General features: G+C 46.0%; 1 protein-coding gene across 1 annotated transcript; it reads right to left on the reverse strand.

Moving 5' to 3' along the window:
• Positions 1-1,102: 1,102 nt before the first annotated feature.
• Positions 1,103-21,733, reverse strand: WDR3 (WD repeat domain 3; the record flags this gene model as incomplete). Its single annotated transcript, XM_009579656.1, has 25 exons — positions 1,103-1,346; positions 1,986-2,079; positions 2,883-3,011; positions 3,494-3,537; positions 4,833-4,880; positions 5,435-5,527; positions 6,419-6,484; positions 7,142-7,192; positions 8,767-8,901; positions 9,016-9,127; positions 9,277-9,377; positions 10,064-10,120; positions 10,837-10,972; positions 11,422-11,507; positions 13,890-13,991; positions 14,370-14,463; positions 15,278-15,508; positions 15,839-15,934; positions 16,836-16,933; positions 17,053-17,154; positions 18,171-18,281; positions 18,747-18,842; positions 19,189-19,267; positions 20,982-21,100; positions 21,524-21,733. Coding segments are annotated over 25 exons (2,646 nt in total), but the record flags the coding sequence as incomplete, so codon positions are not given.
• Between the last annotated feature and the right edge of the window lie 872 nt (positions 21,734-22,605).

Consider the following 22,605-nt stretch of genomic DNA (forward strand, 5'->3'; position numbering starts at 1 on the left):
ACAAAGTTATTTACTAACAAGTTATTCTAAGAGGTGTGGTTATTACACCTGAGGTGCCACCAGAAGACTGACGAACTGAACTGTTTGCCTTGTGCATAACTGCTAGTAATAGAGAACCTAAGTCAAAGACCGTAGTCAGTAACAACTGGGATGCAATTAAAAATCCATATGAAGCTCAAGTTAGAAAGAAGTCCAGCTTTAAGTACCCGAGTCAGACCTGTAAGTCCATTAATCAGCAAAGTACCCAAAAGGAGCCCCCACCACATCCACCAAACCTGCAATTACTGGTAAAAAAACCAGCATGTACAACAAACTAATAACTTACCACAGCAGCAGAGACTTGCTCACTTTATCCTGCCCCACTGTGAAAATAAATAATTTTATCTGATAAAGTGCAATTTCTAAAAACTGGAGCAAGTACAATGCAAACAACCCATGCTTCTCATGCTCAGTCTGCCACCTCTATGGAATAGCACAATCCTGGACAGCAGTCCTTTCATTTGCTCCCACAGGTTTTATTCTCTAGAAAAAAAATCCTTTGAGAACTGACACACAGAGGAAGGCAGTTGAGGCTTTACTTAGAGAAATATCGGGACAAAATTCCATGAACAAAGTTGTCTCATAAAGCATATATAAATATGCCTTTAATAGAGTTTTTTCCTGTTCCACTAAAACGCGAGTGGTTGTAGACCAAGTTCTCATGCTCGGGCAGAAGTCACGTACCTTTGCCCAGAGGCTTTAAGCGCTGCCACAAACCACCAGCAGGTGTCAAAACAGCATAAAATATTGCCAGCTGCCTTCCCTGGATAGGGCATGGTCCCATGAGCAGTCCATGTGCTGCATTCACTCCATTCAGTTAAAACACTGCCAGAATGAGCTGACCTCTTTCTGCAGGAGAAATCAACTCCATTTCTATCGAGGGCATTCCACTGGAGGAAACGCATGTACCTTTGACAGCCACCTCAGAAATAGTTCAAATGCATACATTTGCAGCAGACTACAGAGAGTTCATCTCAGAGACAACCATTCTGAGTTGGGGTTATATGCTGGGTTATACTACACGGGAAGGGGACAGACTTTGTCCCAGTCACTGGACATCATGACAGATGTTCAGCCACAAGAACACTTCCATGGCCAGCACTGAGGTTACATGAGCCCATCCAGGTGCTCTGGGTCTTGGGCAGCAAACGCTAGAGCACTGCAAGAACCATCTTCTCCTTCTTCTTTCTCTTCCTCTTCTTCTCCTCAAAACGGTCAGTGGCATCAGCAAAAAATGTCACCTCATCCTTGGCCTCAATTTCCCTCTTCAGGTACTGGAGCCCTGCCATGTTGAATCCCAGCACATCCTGTAGAAACAGACCAGCACCACACTGTTGGGTACACCTCAAGGGGGTACATCACATTGTCAGGGGGCAGAGGGTCCTATTCTGGCCACCCTCTACTAAAAAATGATGAAAGGAAGACAATCCACAGATTTAAATAAAGCAACATTATTTAAATGTAAACTTCATCTGGGTAGGAGAACAATCAGTCCTGCACTCTGTTCCCCACAGTTCTCTCTTAAGAGCAGCTATAATCCACTGTATTTTCTGAAGGACAAGTTGCTGGGAGGCACCTGAAGTTGCCTCTGGAAAGATGCACAGCCTGCATTATTTGAGAGACTAGCAGCCCACAGAAAAGCCCAAGAGAAACGGAGTTTATTTACCTCCTACATATTTAGAAACTAGCAAGCCAAAGCCCAAATACATACATCAAAGAAAACCAAGAGTAAATGAGGGAGGTAGCATGAGCACGGGATCACCACTGGGTAGTCTCCCATCAGGAAGAGCACAAGGAAAAGGCAGCCTATTTGCACCGGAGGAAGGTGAAATGGGCTCAGACCCCCAACCAACTTTCCCACTGGACACCACAGACAACACATGCTCCCATACATTTGCCCATCCTGCTACTCCAGATCCTGGAAAAGGGGAGGCTGCAACACTCACCCGGGCCTCACTGACTCTGGAGATGGTGGTTTTCTTCAGATTTTCTATCACCGTCACCAGCATGTGGTTGCTTGTGATCTGTCCAAAATGTATCCTGGGAACAAAGCAGGCAGTGATGTACTGCAGCGTTGTTCTTAGAAACATCAGACAGTCCCTCTCCTGAGCCTCTGTATGTTCTGGACATAGGATTTTTCTTAAATTAGGCCTCCCCAGACTAGCCTTATATACCAGACATGGGCAGATTTATCTGGAAAAGCTAGTCTCTGAAGCTTCTCTTTAACATGCAGTGGTTCAAGGGGAAGGTCTCTCTGGGGTACCCTCTAAGGGCATGGGCTCTACAATGACTGTGCCAGTGAACGGTGCCATTTCAGCCTTGATGCAGGATCTTTCATACCAATGAGATTTGGGGGACAAGGACCAGCAACCCCCTCTGGGCATGTCAACACTGCATCCAATCAGTCCATTCCCACATAACATCCACTGCGGGCTGCAGTGATCCTTATCTCCTGCAGAGATGACATCTTTATTCCCGAGGATGCTTCCCAAGAGCTTCAGAGCCAGAGACATATGAGAAAGCCCAAATTTTCCCCACGGTCTTATGCTACATGCGTTCACCACAAGCAACATCATCTTTGCAGCTCCAGGAGATGGGGTATATTCCCCAGCTCTGTGCTGTCCCAAAGCACTGCCTCACAGCACAGGCGTAAGGAGTACCTCTCTGTTCACATAACTAGTGCAAAGTGTGTTCATGACATGCACCAGCACGAGGGGTCCAGAGGAACCAGCAGGCCAACTACTGACCAGAACCCTGTTAGGGCTTCCTCGGGTCCTGGTTCTGGACAGCAATAGCAGCTGAACTAGGACTAGCAGATCTGTCTGGGCAGATGAAAGACTCACTTGAGCAGGAAGAGGAGAGCTCGGCACAGGAGTTCAACTTCCGAACCCAGGTGAATATATTCATTGAAGAGTCTGAGCAGGTCAGGGACATAGGAGAACGGCAGCACCAGGAGAGACTCTTCCAGCTCACTGAGGAGAAAGCAAAGGGACAGAAGCATTAGTCTCAGTCACTGCACTGCTACAGATGAGCAGGAAACACTTCCATATAGGAAGGCTCTGGTACAAAAGTTCTGCTAAGCATTCATCTCTGCTGGTCTGTGACTGCCCACAAAGCCCAGTGCAGCTGCACAGACTAGAGCCCAGGCCAGCAGACATCTTCTGGCACAGAGAGCAGGCACACGGTCTTCCCTCCTCGGCATCCCCAAGCAGCTCTTCACATACATGTGCATACACATACACAGGCTTCACCCAACACTCCCCATGGAAGGAACAATTTCCATTCCCCAATTCCGTGCATGTTCCAAAAGAGGCTGCCAGGAACAGTAACTCCAGACTCCCCAGCACTGCCCATACCCAGCACAAGACACTGTCCCAGGACCCTGCCAGTCCTGGGCCCAGAAATCCAATACTCAATCACAAACCTGTTCAGCAATAAGGCTCTTGGGACTCACCTTGACTTGACCTTCTTGAAAACTTCTAGCACATACGCAGAAGGCTGTAACAGAGGAAAGACACCAGCTCTGCATATCAAGAAACATTCCAATGCAAAGATGTGCCTTAAGGTCCATTTCACCCAGTTAAAAACACGCAATCATGTCTCATGAGATGGACAGATCAAGCTGAATATAACAAAGAGGAAACCCCTTCAGATTCAATCAGCTGCCTGTCTGGGAAGTTCTCCCTCCACAAAACATAAACCCAGCCTTCTCAGGATACTCTTAACTGGTGAACAATATTGTGAAAAGTCTAATTTATATTCAACCAGCTAAATTATCTCATATTCAGTTCAATGAATCTTGTACAAACTGGATAAAAAACTTGGTGAAACAGCCAAATACATACAAAACCTTACACAAACTCATCTCCCAAAGACTTAATTCCTGCTACTCCTGTTTATCTGCTGAAAGTGTTTGGCAGATGCAGAGCACAGCTGGGAAGTCTCTCCCAAAAAAGAGGATAACAGACTGTCAATGCATAAAGTATTTTTGTTCATGGTCTGACACACTAAATGCTGATCATGGTCATTTCACCATGTAACAGGACATGTAATAATGTGCCACTGTGTTTTTACTCAGCAGCCTAGCACCGGGGCATTCTTCAGGACCTTGGGAACAGGTTCAAATCCCTTCTCTGTACAGTGGGATTCAATCAAACATCACCCACCTCCAAAGAAATTGCTAGCTGCTAAGCCATAGGATTTCATTCACGCCTGTTGAATCTATTCAACTTGCAATTAAATAGGCCTATATTCACAGAGGAAGGGAGAGAATGGCTCTGGCTAAGTGCTTACCGATGTCACAGTGTGGGGGGGCACAGTGACAGGGGTTCTCAATTGCCAATTCCAGTGGATGCTCAGGTATTTTGTGTTAGATGGCACAGCTCCTCTGGAATATGCTATAGCATGGCAACTGCACCCTCCTGGCAGCAGGAAGATGTGCCCTTAGGCACAGGAAAGGTTTGAACTAGCTTTCGCGTATCTTGGAGAATACCGTAAACCGCTGGCTCGTGATAAGGTACACGGTAAGGTCATGGCTACCATGGTTAAGCATAACCCTGATGGGGTTAAACTTTTGTAACACACATGCAAGATAAAAAAAAAACCCAACCAAAACCAAAAAAACCAAACTGTGTTCACTTTGCATAAGCAAAACTGCTGAGTTTTCATTTCAAGTTGAACCAAGTAGTCCCCCCTCCCCACAGCAACCCAGTATTTCGGCTCAGCCAGCAAATCAAACAGCCTCACTCCAGTTGAGAATGGTCCACAGCCTGTGGCCTGGGCATTCCTCTTACTGTAATATTTCCATAGGCACGGAGGACGGGATTCACAGGAAAGGGAACCTGGAGACACAGAATGGGTTAGAATGAGGCAGATGTGTGTGTACAAATGCATATTCCCAGAGAAAACTTTAACCCACAGTAGGAGAGCTTTTATCAAGTGTCTTCCTGCAATTCCCACACCTCCACCCTCCCCAGAACATCACTGAAGGCCTCATTTGCAGACACTAGACAATCTCATTCTCAGATGTACAGGACTAACTACAACACGTATGAACTTTCTTCCACTTCTTCCACTTATATCACAGCCCCTTATTTAGCAAGGAGTGTTGAGATGAAGGCAAAGAATAGGCTTTGGGATGAATTTGCAGCAGCATGCTCTCCCAGGGACAAAAGTTGCATCCTACTGTGACTTTAAACGTATAGATTGTTAGAAAAAACACAACACTAACCACGCCCCAGGGCACAGTGCCATCTTGTTCTCCAAAAGATTTCAGCAAATCTTTGCTATGTCCAGCTGTCGTGATTTTATCTGCATGCTGAGTCTTTCCACCCAGATGGCAGAGCTGGAAGGATACACCCACACACCTTGGGACTGGTACATTCCTGTCTTTTACCTCTTTTCCCGCAGCTTTGCATATGGCCTTGTGCTCCGTTAGTTTTGCCATCTCTTCTCTATACAGCTCAATAGCTTCCATGATCCGCTCAGCCTGTGCGGCACAAGAACGGCACATCAGTGACACCAGACAAGCCAAAGCAATGAGCTTTGTGATGTGCCGTTTTGCCAGTCCAACTGGGCAAATGGAGGGGGAAGCAGGAGGGCTGACATGGAGCATCACAGGACATCTCACTCAGAAAGGTGACCTCTACTCCAGACCGCACGACTACTCTGAGCACATCAATCATGTCCTGAAGATATCAAACACCATCCACATTCCTCCCACTGCCCCGGGTCCTCTCTGCTGCAGCTTCAACTGTTGCCTTGACGTTGAACTACAGCCCAAGCAAGCAGTACCCCTTCAAGGCACAAGCCATGGTCAGGCCATTTTGAGTTTTCAGACTGAGGATTTCCTCTGTGTTTACAAGAGCACCATCAGGCTGTTGAAATCTGCAGCCATGAAATTATCCACCCCCACACCCTCCTGGTACACCTCCCACGTCAGGCACTGAAATAAGTTTCCACCTGCCACGGATGCCCACAGGACAGGGCAGCCCTTTGGGAAGAGGCCTGATGTCCAGAGAACATCCAGCTGCCTTGTGCTCCTTTGGGCTGCAAACCCCAAAGGGCAAGAGCAGCCCTGTCTGTCCCATATATGACAGGCAAAGAAATCTGCAGCCTGAATATCTACAGGAACCTCACACCTCGTTCCCTGGAGAGATCTCCGGAGGAGATAATTCCTGGTGGGTGACTCTCCAGAGTGAAACCCCTCCCAGCTGGCCATGGAGCAGGACAGACTGCTCTTGCAGGCAGAGGCAATTCTGCCCTTATGCGACAGCACAGGTTACTTCTCCTCAAACTGATGCTCCAACCCTGTGACAGTCCCCCTCCTTGGGAGATTGATAAAGCACAAAGCAATGCTGGCGGACCCACACAATCTTACCGCTTTGATGGTTTCAATAGTCTTCTTTCCTGCCAGCCCTGTCTCTCCTTGCATCTCTCCAGCCACCTACAAAATACAGAGTTTGCAGCTTCCTCCTTCAGCAGCTGAGTAGCTGATACACTTAGGCGCCTCCTGCATCCTATCACACTCCATACTAAGAAAAACCATCAGCCCCATTCCCTAAACTGGTCCTTTATCTGGGGAAATACAGGATTTCCCAAGTGCACAGCGCTTCCTCAGGAACAGAGGCACCGTACTAACACTGAGCTCTGGGAGGCAGGAAAACACAGCTCTTGTTCTACCAACAGAGACTGAGTAATCCGATCAGTGTCAAAACTATTGGCAACACAACGCAAGCATCTTAGCAAGAGGGATCAGGCTTCCCCACCCGTCCTGTACTACATGGACTTGACTTGGAAGTAGCTGTCAGAAGGCAGCCCAGCCTTGGTACAGGGCTGGTGTGGACGTGACCTGGGGAGATAGGAAGGGCAACAGCACAGCTCAGCATCCACAGCTACCGTGTAGCAGTTTGGCCAGCTCCATACACTCTCCTGAAGTTGCCTGTAGGGGCAACCACAGCTTCAGCAGCACCTTCCCCCCTGCACCTCCTCAAAGCAAAAAAATTACCAGTCCTCTCTGACACCTCTTCTATGCCTCTTACAGAAATAGTTATTTCAGACTCTGTACAGTCAGACTGACACACACTCAGATGGTGCAACTCACCACAGGCTGCTCTTCCTTCGCCACACTCTCTTCGTATTCAGCTTCTCGTTGCTACAGGGGATGAGAACACAATGTATTAACACAGGTGAGCAGGCAGCAAGCAAGGGTACAAGTCCCTTCCAGAGTGGTTGAGCCAGGGAGCCTGCAGCTTTATGCAGCCCATTGCAAAACCAGGACAAATCAGCAGAGATCAACAATGCCAGTGCAAAATGCCCACTTGTCCCTGGTCCCAACCCCACGGAGAATTCTGGAATCCCCCAGACAGAAAGAAATCAAGGTCTCTGCTCTGGATGCAGGAACAGCGCTTAGACGGCCCACCACACTGAGACAGAGACAACAGCAATTCAGCACCAGACCTTCCACCTGGCACACAGCACAGAAGACAAGCCTAGAAAAGGCCCAGGGTTGTTCTAACCTGCAAGAGGAAAGAGCCTCCTGTCCGGCATCTCTCACTTGAATAGGGCCCCATCAGTCTGTAATTCACTACTGGTGTATTCATGCCTACCTTCTTATTCAAATTTCACCCAAAACACACTTTCCTGGCACCTGGAAAAGGAGCTGCCTCTGTCTCTCCTTTTACCACCATCATTCCTAGCACACCAACTACTGGGCATCAAGATGCTGCCTATCGGTCACCTCAGCTCTCTGCAAACAAGCTGGGACAAAAAAAAAAAAAAAACAACCCCAACACATTTATTGCAGGTTTCTCATGTACTACTGCTTCTGCACATATTTCTACCTCCTTTCCCCACTGTAGTTTGAGAACTGCTTTAAGAAGGGGAGACAGAGCCAGACTCCTTTGACGGATATAGTGAAAAGACAAATTGTTCCAAGGGAATTTCCAATTGGATACATGTAACAAACGCATCCGCCAACCCCAAGGGTGGTTCAGCACTGGAACGGATGCTCAGCCAGCCTGGAAAATCTCCTTCCTTGGAGATGTTCATGTATCAATACAAGTTTCTTGAGCAGTCTGACAGAGCTTTAAGGTTATCCCGCAGTGAGCAAGGGTTTGGACTAGAGACCCCCCAAGTTTCCTTCCTATTGAAGTCCTTCTGTGAGTCTATGATTCCTCACAATACATGCTCAAATGGAATAGAAGGGATTTCTTCCAGCATCCCTGAGCTCTGGGGCCTGCTACTAAGATGGAATGGGCCTCTCACTGTTGGAAAAGGGGAAACCAAGACAAACTGCATTTAACAGGAGCAGTGCTCTCCATCACTCCCACAACAGCCACCAGTACACTTGAGTTGAAAGAAGCACAAGAGAATAAGAGAAGGTCAAAGACTGTAGCCAACAGACCTGTGGAAAACCACAGCTATAGAGGAAAGCCTGGGAAGCAAGAGAGAACCAAAGCAGAGAGCAAGTTAGCCAGGCATCTGTAATGCAGTACACACAGGCAAGCATCTGCAACCAGTGCTGTCTCCAGACAGCTCAGGGCAACAATCCCATCATGCAGAAGATGGCAGTCAACCCTGGGCACCTCAACACCAGGCTGCGGTTAGTAATGAGCAAGGCTGCCAAGTGTGGAGCCAGACTCTTCCACAGTGAAAAATGAGGAATCTGCCTGCTGGGGAGAAAACAGGGCTGGAAGTTGTCTTTGGCAGGAAGGATGCAACTCTCACCATCTCCCTTTCCTCTTCCAAAACAAGTGGCTCCCTCGTCCTTTCCCAGAGGCGCAGGGACTTGTCATGGGATGCTGACACCACATAGTCTCCATTGGGACTAAGTGCCAAACACCACACCTCCTTGTGATGCCCCTGCATGGTAGACAGAAGAGGTAAGACACGACCATCCCCCACCTCCCAGCCCCTGAGGGAAGTGCTGCTCATGCAGGGATAATGCTTCTTTCAACAGTCTCCAAAACTTCCTACCTCCAGCGTCTGGATGTGCTCAAATTTATCTGCATCCCACTGCTTAATCTTGCTGTCCTTGCCAGCTGTGAAGAAGAGGTGGGATTTCGCCACAAACTGCAGATACATCACACTGGAAAGGAAAAAGGCTCAAATTCACTGACTTGGGGAACACTGCAGACCTCCTCCCACTCTACACTGGACAAAAGGGTTATTGCTGGATCACAACCCCTTGGAGATAAGATAGCCCACAGCTCAGAGATGCTGTAGGATTTGACTGACCTGTCATCATGGGCGAAGAGAGAGCGGTGACAGTCCCCGAAATCCAAGCCCCAAATCTTCACATTCCTGTCAGCAGAGCCGGTCGCAATTAGAGTCCCATCCTACACAGCAACAGAGAGGAGGGTGTGGGTAGCTGGCTGGAAGCCCCATGAGGAATTGCTGCTAAGCAGTGCTAAGTAGGCAGACACCTGGCTCCTGAAACATGCCCTCCTCATCCCTCCACCTCCTCTTACCCAAGGTGGCCCATGCTTGTAGTACTGGCACAGCTCACTGACAGCACCCTGGCTCTTTTCTGAACCTCTGCAGGCATTTAAAACCTTAGCTATATCTTGACATTTTTGGCTTGCAATGAGCCTCATTCCAAGGACACCCCAGAGCAAGATGCAGCTCAAAAACGAACAGGCATGAAGAGGCTGCTCCACCTCAGCACCTGCTCTCTGCTCCCACTAATGAAGAATTTGGGCTCCTCTCACAGTCAGTAACTTTAGCAGAGAGCAGGCTGTACCTCTTAAGATGAGTGTAGGGGACCACCATAGCATTTTGATTTCCGCTTGCTCACAAAATGCCCTGGTCAGTTCTGTCATGACCGCTACTCCATGACCCCTCCCAGTGAGTGCAGGACAGCGGGATAAGGAGAGGCTTGCTGTGTCCCATCAAGAAACTGCTAAGTCGGGAGCAAGGAGGTGACAAGAAAGCATTATCCTAGGGGCCTTGCTGCCAGCAGAGGTTCTCGCAGTCACCCGTATCACCACATTCCCACCTAACACACAGTCCTAATGATACTTACATAGGAGATGTCCATACACAGCACTGGCAGCTTGTGTCCATACAGAGAGAGGAAAAACTGAAGAAGAAGAAAGGTGTCTCAGTTAGACATGCTGGGTAGAGATGTGCGAAAACCTCAAACTCCAGGTTAGTTCTACTCTGCCTCAGGAGCTCTGTCTTTTTAGCACTGCCCCACTTTCGCTCTTGCCCTGAACACTGTTAGCAGCAGGGCCGTGATGGCAGAACTGAGATGAGGGTGGAAGTACGCAAGCAAGCTGAGCTAACTCTGGTGCTAATCACCACTGCCTATGTTCATCTCTGTTTCTCTTTGCCTATCTGTCAGTGCTGATCTATCTTGTCTCATTCCCCAACATTCACGTGCTAATACACAACTCACAAAACCACTACGCACTGCTCACAAGGAAGATTCTCCTCCCCCAGGCTTTGCCTCTGCTACGCCTATTTAATGCCATGTGTGATACATCCATCGCCACCCTTACAGTGCCTCACAGCTTTAGAGTACCACCAGGCCCGCAGGGTTTAGAGTGAACCTTGCCCACCTGCAGGTTCACAACACTTTCCAGATGAAAAATGGATCTTCTCCCCAGTGTGTGGGCCAGCCATGGGTTCTGTCAGGTTTGCTAGCAAACAGGCACCTGAAGTGGGATCCATGGTCTCTCTTTGATTCTTACTAGTGTCCCGCAATAAATAGACACTTTTCCTATGTATTCCTGATCTTTCAGGCTGCAATTACATCACTCCCTGCACAGCCTCACAGCCCATTTGGTCACGCACCTTGAGCGTGTCAATGTAGAAAATCTTCACAGTGCAATCCAGTAAGGAGACAGCCAGCAGCTTCTGGCTGGGGCTGTACCGCACACAGAGAACATCTTCATCCAGCTGCAAAACGCGCACATGTTTCATGGAGAGCCTGGCAACAGGAAAAAAAAAGTTGTTATCCCAAACAAACAAGTTGGGAAGAGGTATGAATGCTACTCCCACATTGCACCCTGGGAAAGAAAGTTAATTCTAACATGCAGCATCTCATTCCTCATTATGACTTGAACAAGACAGGACTGGAAATAAGCACGGCACTGCAGGCTGATAAACTTCACTGCTAAATTTACTGCTTAATGATCTGAAGGCCCATCCTGTGATTAGAAGCTAAACTTACCCAGAACCAAGGGATCAGAACATGGCAAGTGCCATTCCCCAGCTAAGCTCAGACCTTCACAAAATAGCACCGAGCTCACATTCTTCTCCACATGTTCCACGTACATGTCACAGGCACTTCTTACAGTGCACAGCAAAGGCCAAAGCATCCGTCAATGACAATGGATACTGCAGCTGAATGTAGTCTAGAAAGGTTTATTTTCTTACCTTTTCTGAACACTGCTCTCATCCTTCACAAGCTCAAACTCCCAGAACTTGACACATTTATCAGCACCTCCTGTCACAAAGCCACGCTGCAGGGGAAAACAAAAAAAATTATTGTGAAACCAGTTTTGCAGTAACCCGGAGAAATTCTACAGCAAGGAATTGTCAACACACAAAGAGTTTTTTGAAATGTCCCACATTTCTACAATGTTAATGATTAAGTGGACACCACCAGGAAAACTTGCTCTGGTTGGAACATGCATATGAGCAACAACCATTTCAAAAGCTCTGGCAGGGAGGTCTAAGACAAAGACTCCAAATGTAAATCAAGACACGGGCTGAAGCTTTGGGACTGAAAGCAGTCATCGCAGCTGTAGGTAATGATATGCTTGTGTTTTGTGGCCAAGCTGACACTCTCATTGTTATTGGATCACACACACCTTACCACCACCCCACAAGCACAGCCTTCTAAAGGAAGAACAGTTCAACATCATCCCTTTTACATTAAGGACAAAGGTAAAAATCTGTCCCATATGTTTTAATCTGTAGGATGAATGAATCTCAGGCAGGTTATTACTTGCTATGGTTTTGATTCCACTAAAAACCACTCCAGCTTCTAGTGCAACATGACCATGTAAGAAAAGTAAGAAAGGCATACACAACAAACAGAAGAAAGTGGAAATTGATAGAAACCAATATGAACCTGAACTGTGGTAATGGAGAAAAACTGATACAAAGAGTAAAAGACAAACAGATTTCTACAGCCAGGGTGGTTAGGCCAAATACAGTGAGTGTGTGCATGTAAAATGGGAACATTAGGGGAAGAAAAAAAAAAAAAAAAAATCTTTTCAGTAGAACTGACCCATTTCTAGAGGGAAGTATGAGAACTATTAAACAGCAATGCTCAGTAAACATGGGTTCAGTAAACATTTTTCATCTGTTGTGCTCAGGGAAAAATGAGGTACCGTAATCACATTACAAGACAAGTGATGAAAAACTGCTCCAAAAACTCACAAGGCTGTCAAAAAGCAGCTACCTATGTCAGACATTTATAAATCAATGGTTCAGATCCCCCGAATCCAAGACTTTTAGAGAGCAGAACGAGGTACCCTCTAAACTATCAATGACCATTCTTAGCAACTTCGGAAATACTGGGGGAGATCCAGGAAGAAACTAATGGAACACCATAATTCAGACAGAGTAAACAGGCAGGCCTGGTAACTGTGAGCATGGTCAACAGAAGTAACAGGTAATTGCAGTTTCCATCAAACAAAGAAAGTAAACTGAATACGGAGAAAAAAGCTTATGGAAAATTAATTTGATGAGGATTATCCTTTTCCTTAAGATTAAAGCTGTAGTTGAAAATAGTAACAGTGTTGCTCATGCAAGGCATACCTCTTGGTCTTGTGTTACATTTTCATTACAAAACTAGGATAATATAGTTCAGTAGAGCACATACTCCATGGATTAAAGACCAGCTAAGAGGTTTTAAAGCTTAATTTTAAATGGGAAATACCTAATAACTTGACACCATGCTGCTTACAGATTTATGGATTACTAGAAAAATAACCAATTAAATTTACCTATATAATGTCAGAGCTATTCAATCTATCAGAAAAAGAGTGCCCAAGCAGAACCAAAACATTAATCTATACGTTAGGAAGCAAGGATCTAAGCCCCACATATATGCCTTCTGCGAAGCAGTGCCCCAAAATGGGCTATGAGAGACAGAGCGGATTATTGCGTGAATACACATTATCACTGCAGAGCTATCGCCAGAAGAGCTAATCAAGTCCTTGGATGGATTCAAATCACTGGTGCATTTGGCACTGGTATAATTCCTATCATAGCGTGCACCCAGATCCTGGGGCCACCAGCAAAAAAAGACTACAGTAACTTAAAAAGTATCACAAGAACAACTAAGAGCCTGGAAAACACATCCTGCAGGGACAGGAGAAGTTCAGCCTAATGACCATCAGGTAGATGGGGAGGGTGATTTGGTCACTCAAGAAGAGTGCAACACAAAGAAAAAACATCACTATGTTAACGAGATCTTTAATCCAGCAGACAAGCAGCAAATTTAACAAGGAGGATAATCAGCCACTGCAGCAGGTTATGAGGGGCTGAAGCTCTCCACAGCTGGAACACATCCACAAGGTACGTATTGCTGCACACGTGGACTCCACCAGGGAAGTCTGAGTGTTCTCAATCATGCAGAAGCAAGATGAGGCGATGAGGATGGCCCCACTCAGCCCAAAGACTCATTGCCATGTGCCACACAACTGGAGAGATTATTCATCAAATTGTGCATGTACCCACATCTGAAGTTCTTAGACACTACCAGCTGCATCCTCCACCTCCCAGGATGAGGGGTTCCCATGCTCCCACCAGTAGTGCAAACACAGCACTATAGGAAGAAGCTATATGAAAAGATGTGCAACAGATGATACTTAGAAGGGTGGCTGAGTTACCTGATCTGGCGAAAGAGCAATGGACCACACCGCCCCGTCATGAGCATTAAGTGTCTCCATCAGACTCCCAGAAGCCAGGTCATACAGCTGCAGCTTCCCTGTCTGCAGAGAGAGACACACAGAGGACAAATCAGCCTCTCCACCTTCATGACACACGATAGCTCCTAACAGGAGAGCATCCCTGCTGCCCATCTCCTGAACAGCCAGCTTCATTAGATGGCTGCTACATACAGACAGCCAAACTCCTATTCTCCATCACGGACTTCCCAAAGCTCTCCCCAGCTGTCCAGCTTAAGCCATAGGAGCTACATAAAGAGTCTGGGAACAGAGCAGAACCTGACTGTCAGAGAGGTTTTTACACCTAAAACAGAGTGCTCCAGATCAGGAGACGCAATGCATTTTCTGTAAGGCTGCCTTAATGACATTTTCAGAACATTTCCAGACCTGAGCAGTCTGGTGTGCAGACGCGACAATATTTACCTTGGTGCCAACAATGACCTGCCGATCTCCTGGGACAAAGAGCGAGCAGAGTGCGTACTCACAGTCCATTGTCCGGATGCACTGCAAGGTCGATCTGTGGACAAAGGCAGAGCCCAAAACCTCTTATCACACACAAAATCTGGCCCGCTAAGTGTCACATGCTCCAGAGTGACCTCTGCCCACAGCTGTCTTTTCAGCTGGGGCCAGAAGATACTCCACCACCATCCTATGCTATCCAGCATTACTGCTAAGAACGTTTTCCACAAAAACATGCAGTTACATAGTTCGCCATCATGACTTATTGCTGTTATGAGCAAGGACAGAGCTCCTGTTCTCCAACAGCAATTCCTGTCATTCAGGAGAGGAGTGAGGAGTATAAGATAGCACACTCAAAGGAAACAGAGCTTGAAATCGGCACCACTCAGGAAACACTGGGACAACACTCTAGATCAAAACAGCAGCCTAATTCAGTCTAATACTAGATCCTTCAGATAAGATGCCAAGAAACCCACATGTTCCCTAAACAACAGGCAGTAGCTAGTTTAGGGTAACAGTTAGTACCTCTTATTAAATAGGAAAAAACCCCCAACAAAATACAGTCTATACTGGACTGCTATGGAGCTTTGTGTTTAGAGATTTGCCTTTCCACACTGCCACTAAACTTAGCCTCAGTGCTCCTTTACAGCATCAAACTCCATGAGTTAATTACACAGTTTTAGCTCTACAGCATCTCAGTCTCCCTAACAAGGAAAGAAGTCTAACAGTTTTCTATCTACTTCCTTTACTTCATTCACTGTTTTGTATTTCTCCGTCATCCCCATTTCCTTATCACTGCCTCTCTGAACACAGCATCCCTGAGTTCTGGGAGAACATAGGGCAGAGGGGACTGACACAATTGGACTGTGTACCTGTTCCAAATCTTTACAGACTCTGCAGCTGCTGAGAGAACGGCAATGTTGTCAGAGCTAAAAGCCAACGTCCTGACATCACTGCGGTGGCCTCCAATGGTTATCTTGGATGCACAGACAGCCTGTGGGACTTGTGCTGACAGGTTCAGGTTGTACAACTCAATGATGTTGTTCTGGAGCAGCAGTACAATCTTCAGCTCTCCTTTTGGAGAGAGAATCAAGTCAAATGACCTGTTTGATCAGACAAAATCAGAGCTGTACACAGGGGCAAGACGACAAAATGTAGGAGGGATCAAATATCAGGAACAACTGCGAAAGAGGAATATAGACAGAGGTATGCCACAAGCAAGTGCAAACTAAGCCACAGAGGTGTGCACAAAAGGGACCACTTGTGGAAGAGGTGTGAATGGACTGGAGACCATGGTAGGCCTCTCCCCAGCTCCAAGCTGAACAGATGTCGGGGGAAAATTCTTCCATCTCTCCCTATATTGAGCTGTGCAGAGCTCTCCCCAAGTAGCTGCACAACCACAGCTCAGCCTTTACAACAGGCTTTCCACTCACTTGATTTTAGAAGAAGCTCTGATGCTAGTGACCCGCTGAATCTCCTCCTGCAGGCTGAGCTCCACATTCCTTTCAGGCTCCTCTTCAGAGTTCTGTCTAGAAATGTCAGGTAATGGAAGAGAGTCAAAGAACCCAGCACAGCCAAAACAAACTAACACAGGGACAGAGAATAACATAAGAAAACCACTTAGCCTGCTGAAAACAACTGCCCTCTTACCCAGCAGTGCTAACTACATTTAAGAACAGGGTGAGACAGTGAAGTTCATGCTGGTATGCAGACTACTAAAGAGACAAGCTGTCCTAAAAAAGGCAACCTCCTCTGGAGCCAAAGCACTTGAACAAGAAAGATGGATACAAAACAGGCAACAGAAAGCTGTGTTTAAGTGGGAAATCAGCTCCTATTCATCTCCTACCACTCACCAAAAGTCCTCAGCCATTGCCAAAACGCATCTCTAGATTTATGTGCCCTGTGCATCAGTTTCTACCCCAGAGCCAGACCTCTCCCTAAGGGCTGTTGTGAGGCACCTGTTAAGTGCCAGGATACTTAACACAAAGTAAACATTAATAAAGCTCTCACCTGTATCTCTGCCTGCTGTAAAACAGGAGATGAGGTATCAGAGTCACTCTGACTTCTCAGATGAAACTCTCATTCCTGTATGTCCTATCAAGGACTTTATCTGATGCACCAAGCAGTGTAAATACGAATGTCAGGTATAAGTGAGCAGCTCCGGAAAACTCATTTTATGTCCACTCCTTTGCACACATTAGCTTTTTTTGCAGGAGGAAGACTCAGAAAGAAGTCTCTTAGTCTCTGGGAGCAGTGTTGCTCAGACAAGCACCAAGGATGCACAGGAACAGTAACCCCAAAATACAACAGCTAGCAGAGACTAAATGACCAGTAGCTTGGAGTTCAACCACTGTATCATGCTGCTGAAGGGCTTTTCTAACAGTTCTATGGACACAGACAGCATCCAAATACATCCAAAAGACTGCTTACTTGGCTTTTTTCTTTGCTTTCTTAATTTTCTTCTCCAATTTCTTTTGGACTTCCTCTTCAGAAAGGACAGAGAACACTTCCAGAACAGCATCTGTTCCCTAGAGACATAGCAAACAAAGTCAAAGGCACGAAAAGCCCTGGCTGGCCCTTAGAGAAATTACCCAAGGTCTTTAACAGCCTCCTCTACAGCTCAACAGCAGAGCCCCCCATTACTCACATGGCAGGCCAAAATCCTGCCCGTTCGGTCTGTGGCAAGAGTAACTATTCGGTCTCTCCCTTCCCGCATGATGGATCCAACTTTGCTGCACTTTACGAGGCGCTATAGAAAAAAACTTTGGTCTGAAAGGTCAAGAGATCTTCTCAAGCAAACTCAGAAACCTACTGGCAAGGGAAGTCAAGAGGAGAAGAGGGGGAAATGAACCTACAGGTCCTGGTAGAACAGCTAGCAAGGATAATCTAGGGACAGAACAAGCATTTCTGTGAGCTCCAGGCTTATCTCATTATGCTTTGTTGCATTTTAGCTGAAAATAATAATTGACAGTCTCAGTGGAAGAATAACTGAACTTTATTGGCAAACCATAGCCATTTAAGAGGCAGCTGAATTTTTATGCTACAAAGTCAGCAGAGCTCAGTTCCTCTGTCAGAAGAGGCAGAGAACGTGAGAACAGAGACTCTTAAATGGGTGGTTGAAGGAATCCTCCGGAGAGGAAGTTGGAAAAGTATTTAACAAGGTCAAGCATCTACCATAACCACAAGCAGTCTGAAATCTGAAGAGGACCCCAGAAAGTTCCACCGGAAAGACAAATTCAGTAAAGTCTCCGCCAGCAGCACAAGTGGGAACAGCTTTCCACAATCGAATCTCACACCGTATTTCGTTATGGTTACTCTGACCTCTCAGCTTCTGCTACTGACCTGCAAAGCTGGGCATCAGCACAGAACCCAGCAGCTGCCAACCAGCCAGTAACTATTTTATTCCCATGTTGTTCAATGAAAGACCTCTGTTAGCACTGTCGAACACTCACTAGTTCCCCCCAAACAGAAGGCAAAGAAAAAGCTTTCAGTGGACAATAGCATGTGTATGCGTTTTGCCACACATACTTCTGCTGATGTTCTGCAGGTAGATGGGGCAGCAACTGCTGTCGAGGAAGATGTTATGAAGCAAGACAAGAATTACCACATTTTCCCTAACGGGCTAGATATGACACTCGGGGTATAAACTCAATACAGAGAAGCAATGTGTGAGTGACTCTCAAACTCCTGCTGGCTCTGCAAGCAGCACCATGCAAATGGGGTTAGATACACCATCCCACAGACAGCATGGAAAACTGAGCTTACTTCCTCAGGACGTTCATCCAACTCCAGGGTCTCATCCTCTTCAGTGTTTTCTTCTGCTCCAGGTGAAGATCCTTTGCTTTTCTTGGATTCTGGCTCATCAGGATCTTTTACCTGTTCATGGACAAAAAAACCCATAAGGAATACCTTAAACCACAAGAGCTACGGTGTTCTGGTTCCTGTCTCACACTTCACTTCCCTGGAGGAACAAGTGGTTAGTGTACACTGCAACAAAGGAGTGGCCTAAAGCATGCCTGTAGGCACCAAACACTCCATGTCCTCCCCTGCTTATCATCTACCCACAAGACTGTCTTCTCTAGCCGTAAGCCAGAAGGCAGGAAGATCTGACACACTCCGGAAACCTTGTTCTGGAAGTGCTCGCAGCTTCACTTGAAAGCTCAAAACACAGAAAACAGCAAAGTCTATCCCAAGAGCAGCTTCTGCACCCCTTAGACAGCAAAGACATTGCTTTGGCTATTTCCCAGAACAACAATCAGATGTAATGTGTTCCAGACCCACCTTAGTCCAAAGACAAGCAGCTGGACAAGACTGTGAGGGGTTACAGAGGGAGTATCTTACCTCCTGGATGTAAGTGATATCCCACACTCTCAGCTCACTGTCAGCACTCCCAGTGATCAGACGCTTCTCTTCGGATATCAAAGCCATCCCCCAAACCTGTCCAGAGGCACAATGTGAGGAATTGGCTTATAGCTCCTTTAACTGTCATAACAACAGCAGAGCATCTTTAATTCATTTATTTAAACGGCAACCAAAAAGAGACTGGATCTAGCCGGAACCTCCTCTGGGGACATCTGTATTGGAATTGTCACCCACTGCATGTTGATGACAGCTCCTGTAAAGTTTGGAAGTTTCTCATTTGCTCATCTCTAAAGCCTAATGACAAGCAAAATATACCACAGTGCCAGTTTACAACTCCCAAAAGCAGGGAAAGCACCGAGTGAGCCATGACATGTAATCCAAAGTCCCTCCACCCCAACAGCTCCCCACACATCCTCTTTACCTCAGTACGGTGTCCAACCAGAGTTTTGAAGCAGTGCTGGGTGTCCAGATCCCACCATTTCACCAATGTGTCCTTGCCGCTGGAACAAAGAAGAAAAACTCAAGACATGAGGAAAGACTGCCAGAGCTCATGTGCTTAGAAAGTGGTAGAAATACAAAAAATCTAAAACATGCCACAACATATCACAGAGCAGCTGCTCAGACATTGAATCTTGCAAGCTGTGCAAAGACAAAGTATAGCAATACAAAGGTGCTGCAAAAAGGTATCTAGGAAGTCATTGAAAAGTGCATCCTCTCTCGATTCAGCTGCAAGCCCCGGTGTCACACAGCCTCCTTTTTCGCTTATTTAGGGTGAGAACAATAAGCGCAAAGCGCTGATCAATTCTAAAGCTGCCTTTAAAACCCCTCTCCACATTCTCAACCTGTGTCATGCCTGTGCATTGACCAGGCTACAAGAAAAGCAGATGCCTTCGTTTTGAGCAGTGATTTGGAGCTGCTCCTCCTAACGGAGAATTACAGCTGTTTCAGTCCTTCTAAGCCCCGGTAGAATTAGACTTCCTTGAAAACACTTTTCTGGCTATATTATGCTATCCCAATGCTACAAGAGCACCTGAGAAAAGTAATTTGAACATTTATACAGATTCTTTCAGTACACCCTACAACAATTAATACTTTTTTTATTTTCAGTAACTTTGTTAGAGCCTGTTTTCCTCAATAAGTTTCTACTAAATCAAAATATAAAACTTTCCGTTCCATTACTAAGCTCCCTCAGGACAAAAAAATTCTGACTACAAGTGATAGTTATTGTTAATCCATCTCTTTTGTTACATAGGATCCAAAAGTACTTGTAAATTGGACATATGAAAATATCACAAAAAAATTCTGTACACAAAGGACCGCAGTTAGCTGCTTGGGCAAAAAACCAATCTAAAGTAAGAAGCAAAACTTTGCATCTCCAGAAAAATAGGATAACATCTCTACTCTGTTAATAAAGAAAACAAAAAAAGATAGAGAGGAATACCTTATCTCAATTTAGCTACTGAGAGAATTAAGAAGCATTTCTGAAGTTGACCTGCAAAGACTTGAAACTGCATTAAGAAACAAGCATCATCTACCAAACCAACAAAATACTTTTTTTTCCCATTTGAAACAACAAAAAAAGCACAAGAAACTTGTTATAATTTTACACTGAACTGATTGTATGCACTTTTTTATTAAGCTGTTAGATGACATTACTAAATAAAAAATTATTAACAGATATTTGAGCAAGAGCATCTTCTGTCAGCCGTTTATTATTGAAGGGACACAGTCAACTAGCAGCTTGTGTTGAATAACTAAAAAACAACTCAAAAAAATCTATCATCTTTTAATTAATGCCTATAACTACAGCCTACTAGGAAGCAATTTTTCCGTCACATTGCTGTGTGAATTACAGATACAGAAGGTAAGTCTGCTTAATTCTTCAAGATAAACAACAAAAATGGTTACATACATAACGAACATATCGCTATTCCTTGTTACAATAATTCTAAGTTGCTATTTTTACCAGCAAGTTAAACCCTTTTTCAAACACTATTTTTCAGGATAGTCATTTCAGTTCCGCGTAACACATTTGGATTCAGGCACCGGACTTTCGAAATATGCGGACATGACAAAATCATATTCCAAGATGCTGGTGGGTCCGAGATATCACGAGTCGAGAAGGAAAACACAAACAGCTGCAGCACTTGCACAAAATTGCAAGTAAAAACATGGCTACTTTCCCGATCGACCACTACACCTAGCCTGGCTCACCTGGTGACCAACAGGTTCTTCTCCTTCAAGAAAAGGACCTGAGTGACAGCATCCTTGTGTCCTCTCAGCCGGTACAGACCGCTCTCATTGATGACATCCCACACGATGACATCTGTATCCTGGAACAGACAGAGTGTCTCCAAGGGACTGGCATTTGTCTCTGCAAAACGTCTACTTCTGCTATGAAACCGAAAAGGTTTCCTAAGAGCAAGCCTTCTCACTCCGAATTCGAATGTTAGGTATGATTAATGCAAAAGACATTCCTTCCCCCAGGGCACATTCAGACCAACAGATGCACCTCTGCCCTCCTTTTTGCTATTCCTGACCTCACAAGCTTCTTCACCTTTAACAGCTCTTCTAGTAGCCCACTCCTGCCCTGCAGTCCCCGCTGCTCTCCCAGCCCTGGGCTCCCCAGCTCCATCGCTGTCTTGCAACCCTAACTCCTCTCATTGCATGCAAAATACCAAACGTTTTAGCGTAGGTCAGCCTTCTCCACAGAGCATCTCTATGAACGGGCTGTCCTCCAGATGTGCAATCCTCACCTTTGAGCCAGACACCAACCGGCCACCCAGATGGTCATACTGCAGGGCTGTAACTGCAGCCTTGTGTCCATTGAAAGTGATATTCGCTTCTCCACTTAGGAGGTTGAAGACTCGGATTGATCCATCTTCATACCCAACAGCCAAGTGCAACCCATCTGGAGAGGGGCAGAGGCAACTGACCTCCTGCTTGAGACCCTTAAGGATAAGGACCTGCAATTTTTAGGAAAGAAAAAACATACAATGTTGATAAATGGCATGTCAGAGCCAGATACTTACAGAGCAGAAAGAATACACTCTTCTACTGAACTTCCAGCTGAGCACTGCTGCCACTTTACAAGTTCAATTTTCAGCTTCCTGCGCCGAATACAGTTCAATAGTCCCATTTTACAAGGCAGACAGCAGCTAGAAGGGAAATAATTTCTCATAATCAAACAGGAAACTGGTGCAGAATGAGGCCTGGAACTCAGAAGCCCAAATTTCTGCCCCTGCATTTTAAGTACCAGAGAACAAGGAACATTGTTTAAAGTAAAGTCTGAAAGCTTCTTCCTGACCCATCCTCTCTTGCTTGGCCTGTCTCAGGACAGAGCTGCTTTTCCACAGACTGCACAAGAACTTGAGAATGGTAAAAACATCTCCAAAACAATATGCCGGCAGTCACCACTCTAGAGGCTGCTAAAGCAAATCCTGAATTCAGTTTGTAATGGACAGTAGTACTTACAATGATGTCAGAATCTGACAGGAGGAAACATGCAGCAAAGTCCTTAAAGTTACAGCTCACAAACCCCCTACGGGATACAACTTTCACAGGGGAAGCCCAGTTCCACAGCCGAAGCACAAACTCCACGACATCCCTGTTTCATCCCAGAACTTTCACACAGCGCTGTTGCTGCTCGTCGCCAGCTAAACAGGGAACAGCTTTCCAGTCCCCATGGCAGCAATTATTCTTCCCCAACTGAGGTACTAAAGGCAAATCTCAAAGGATCAACACTGAGATTCAGCCAGGGCGCACCCAGAGCTGCCGACTCGCACCACGAGCAAACCTCAAGGCGTGCTCAGACTACGGAAAAGGGGGGAAGCTGCAG

The sequence above is a fragment of the Fulmarus glacialis genome, unplaced genomic scaffold (genome assembly GCF_000690835.1).
Source record: "Fulmarus glacialis isolate BGI_N327 unplaced genomic scaffold, ASM69083v1 scaffold6046, whole genome shotgun sequence".
NCBI classification, from domain to species: domain Eukaryota; kingdom Metazoa; phylum Chordata; class Aves; order Procellariiformes; family Procellariidae; genus Fulmarus; species Fulmarus glacialis.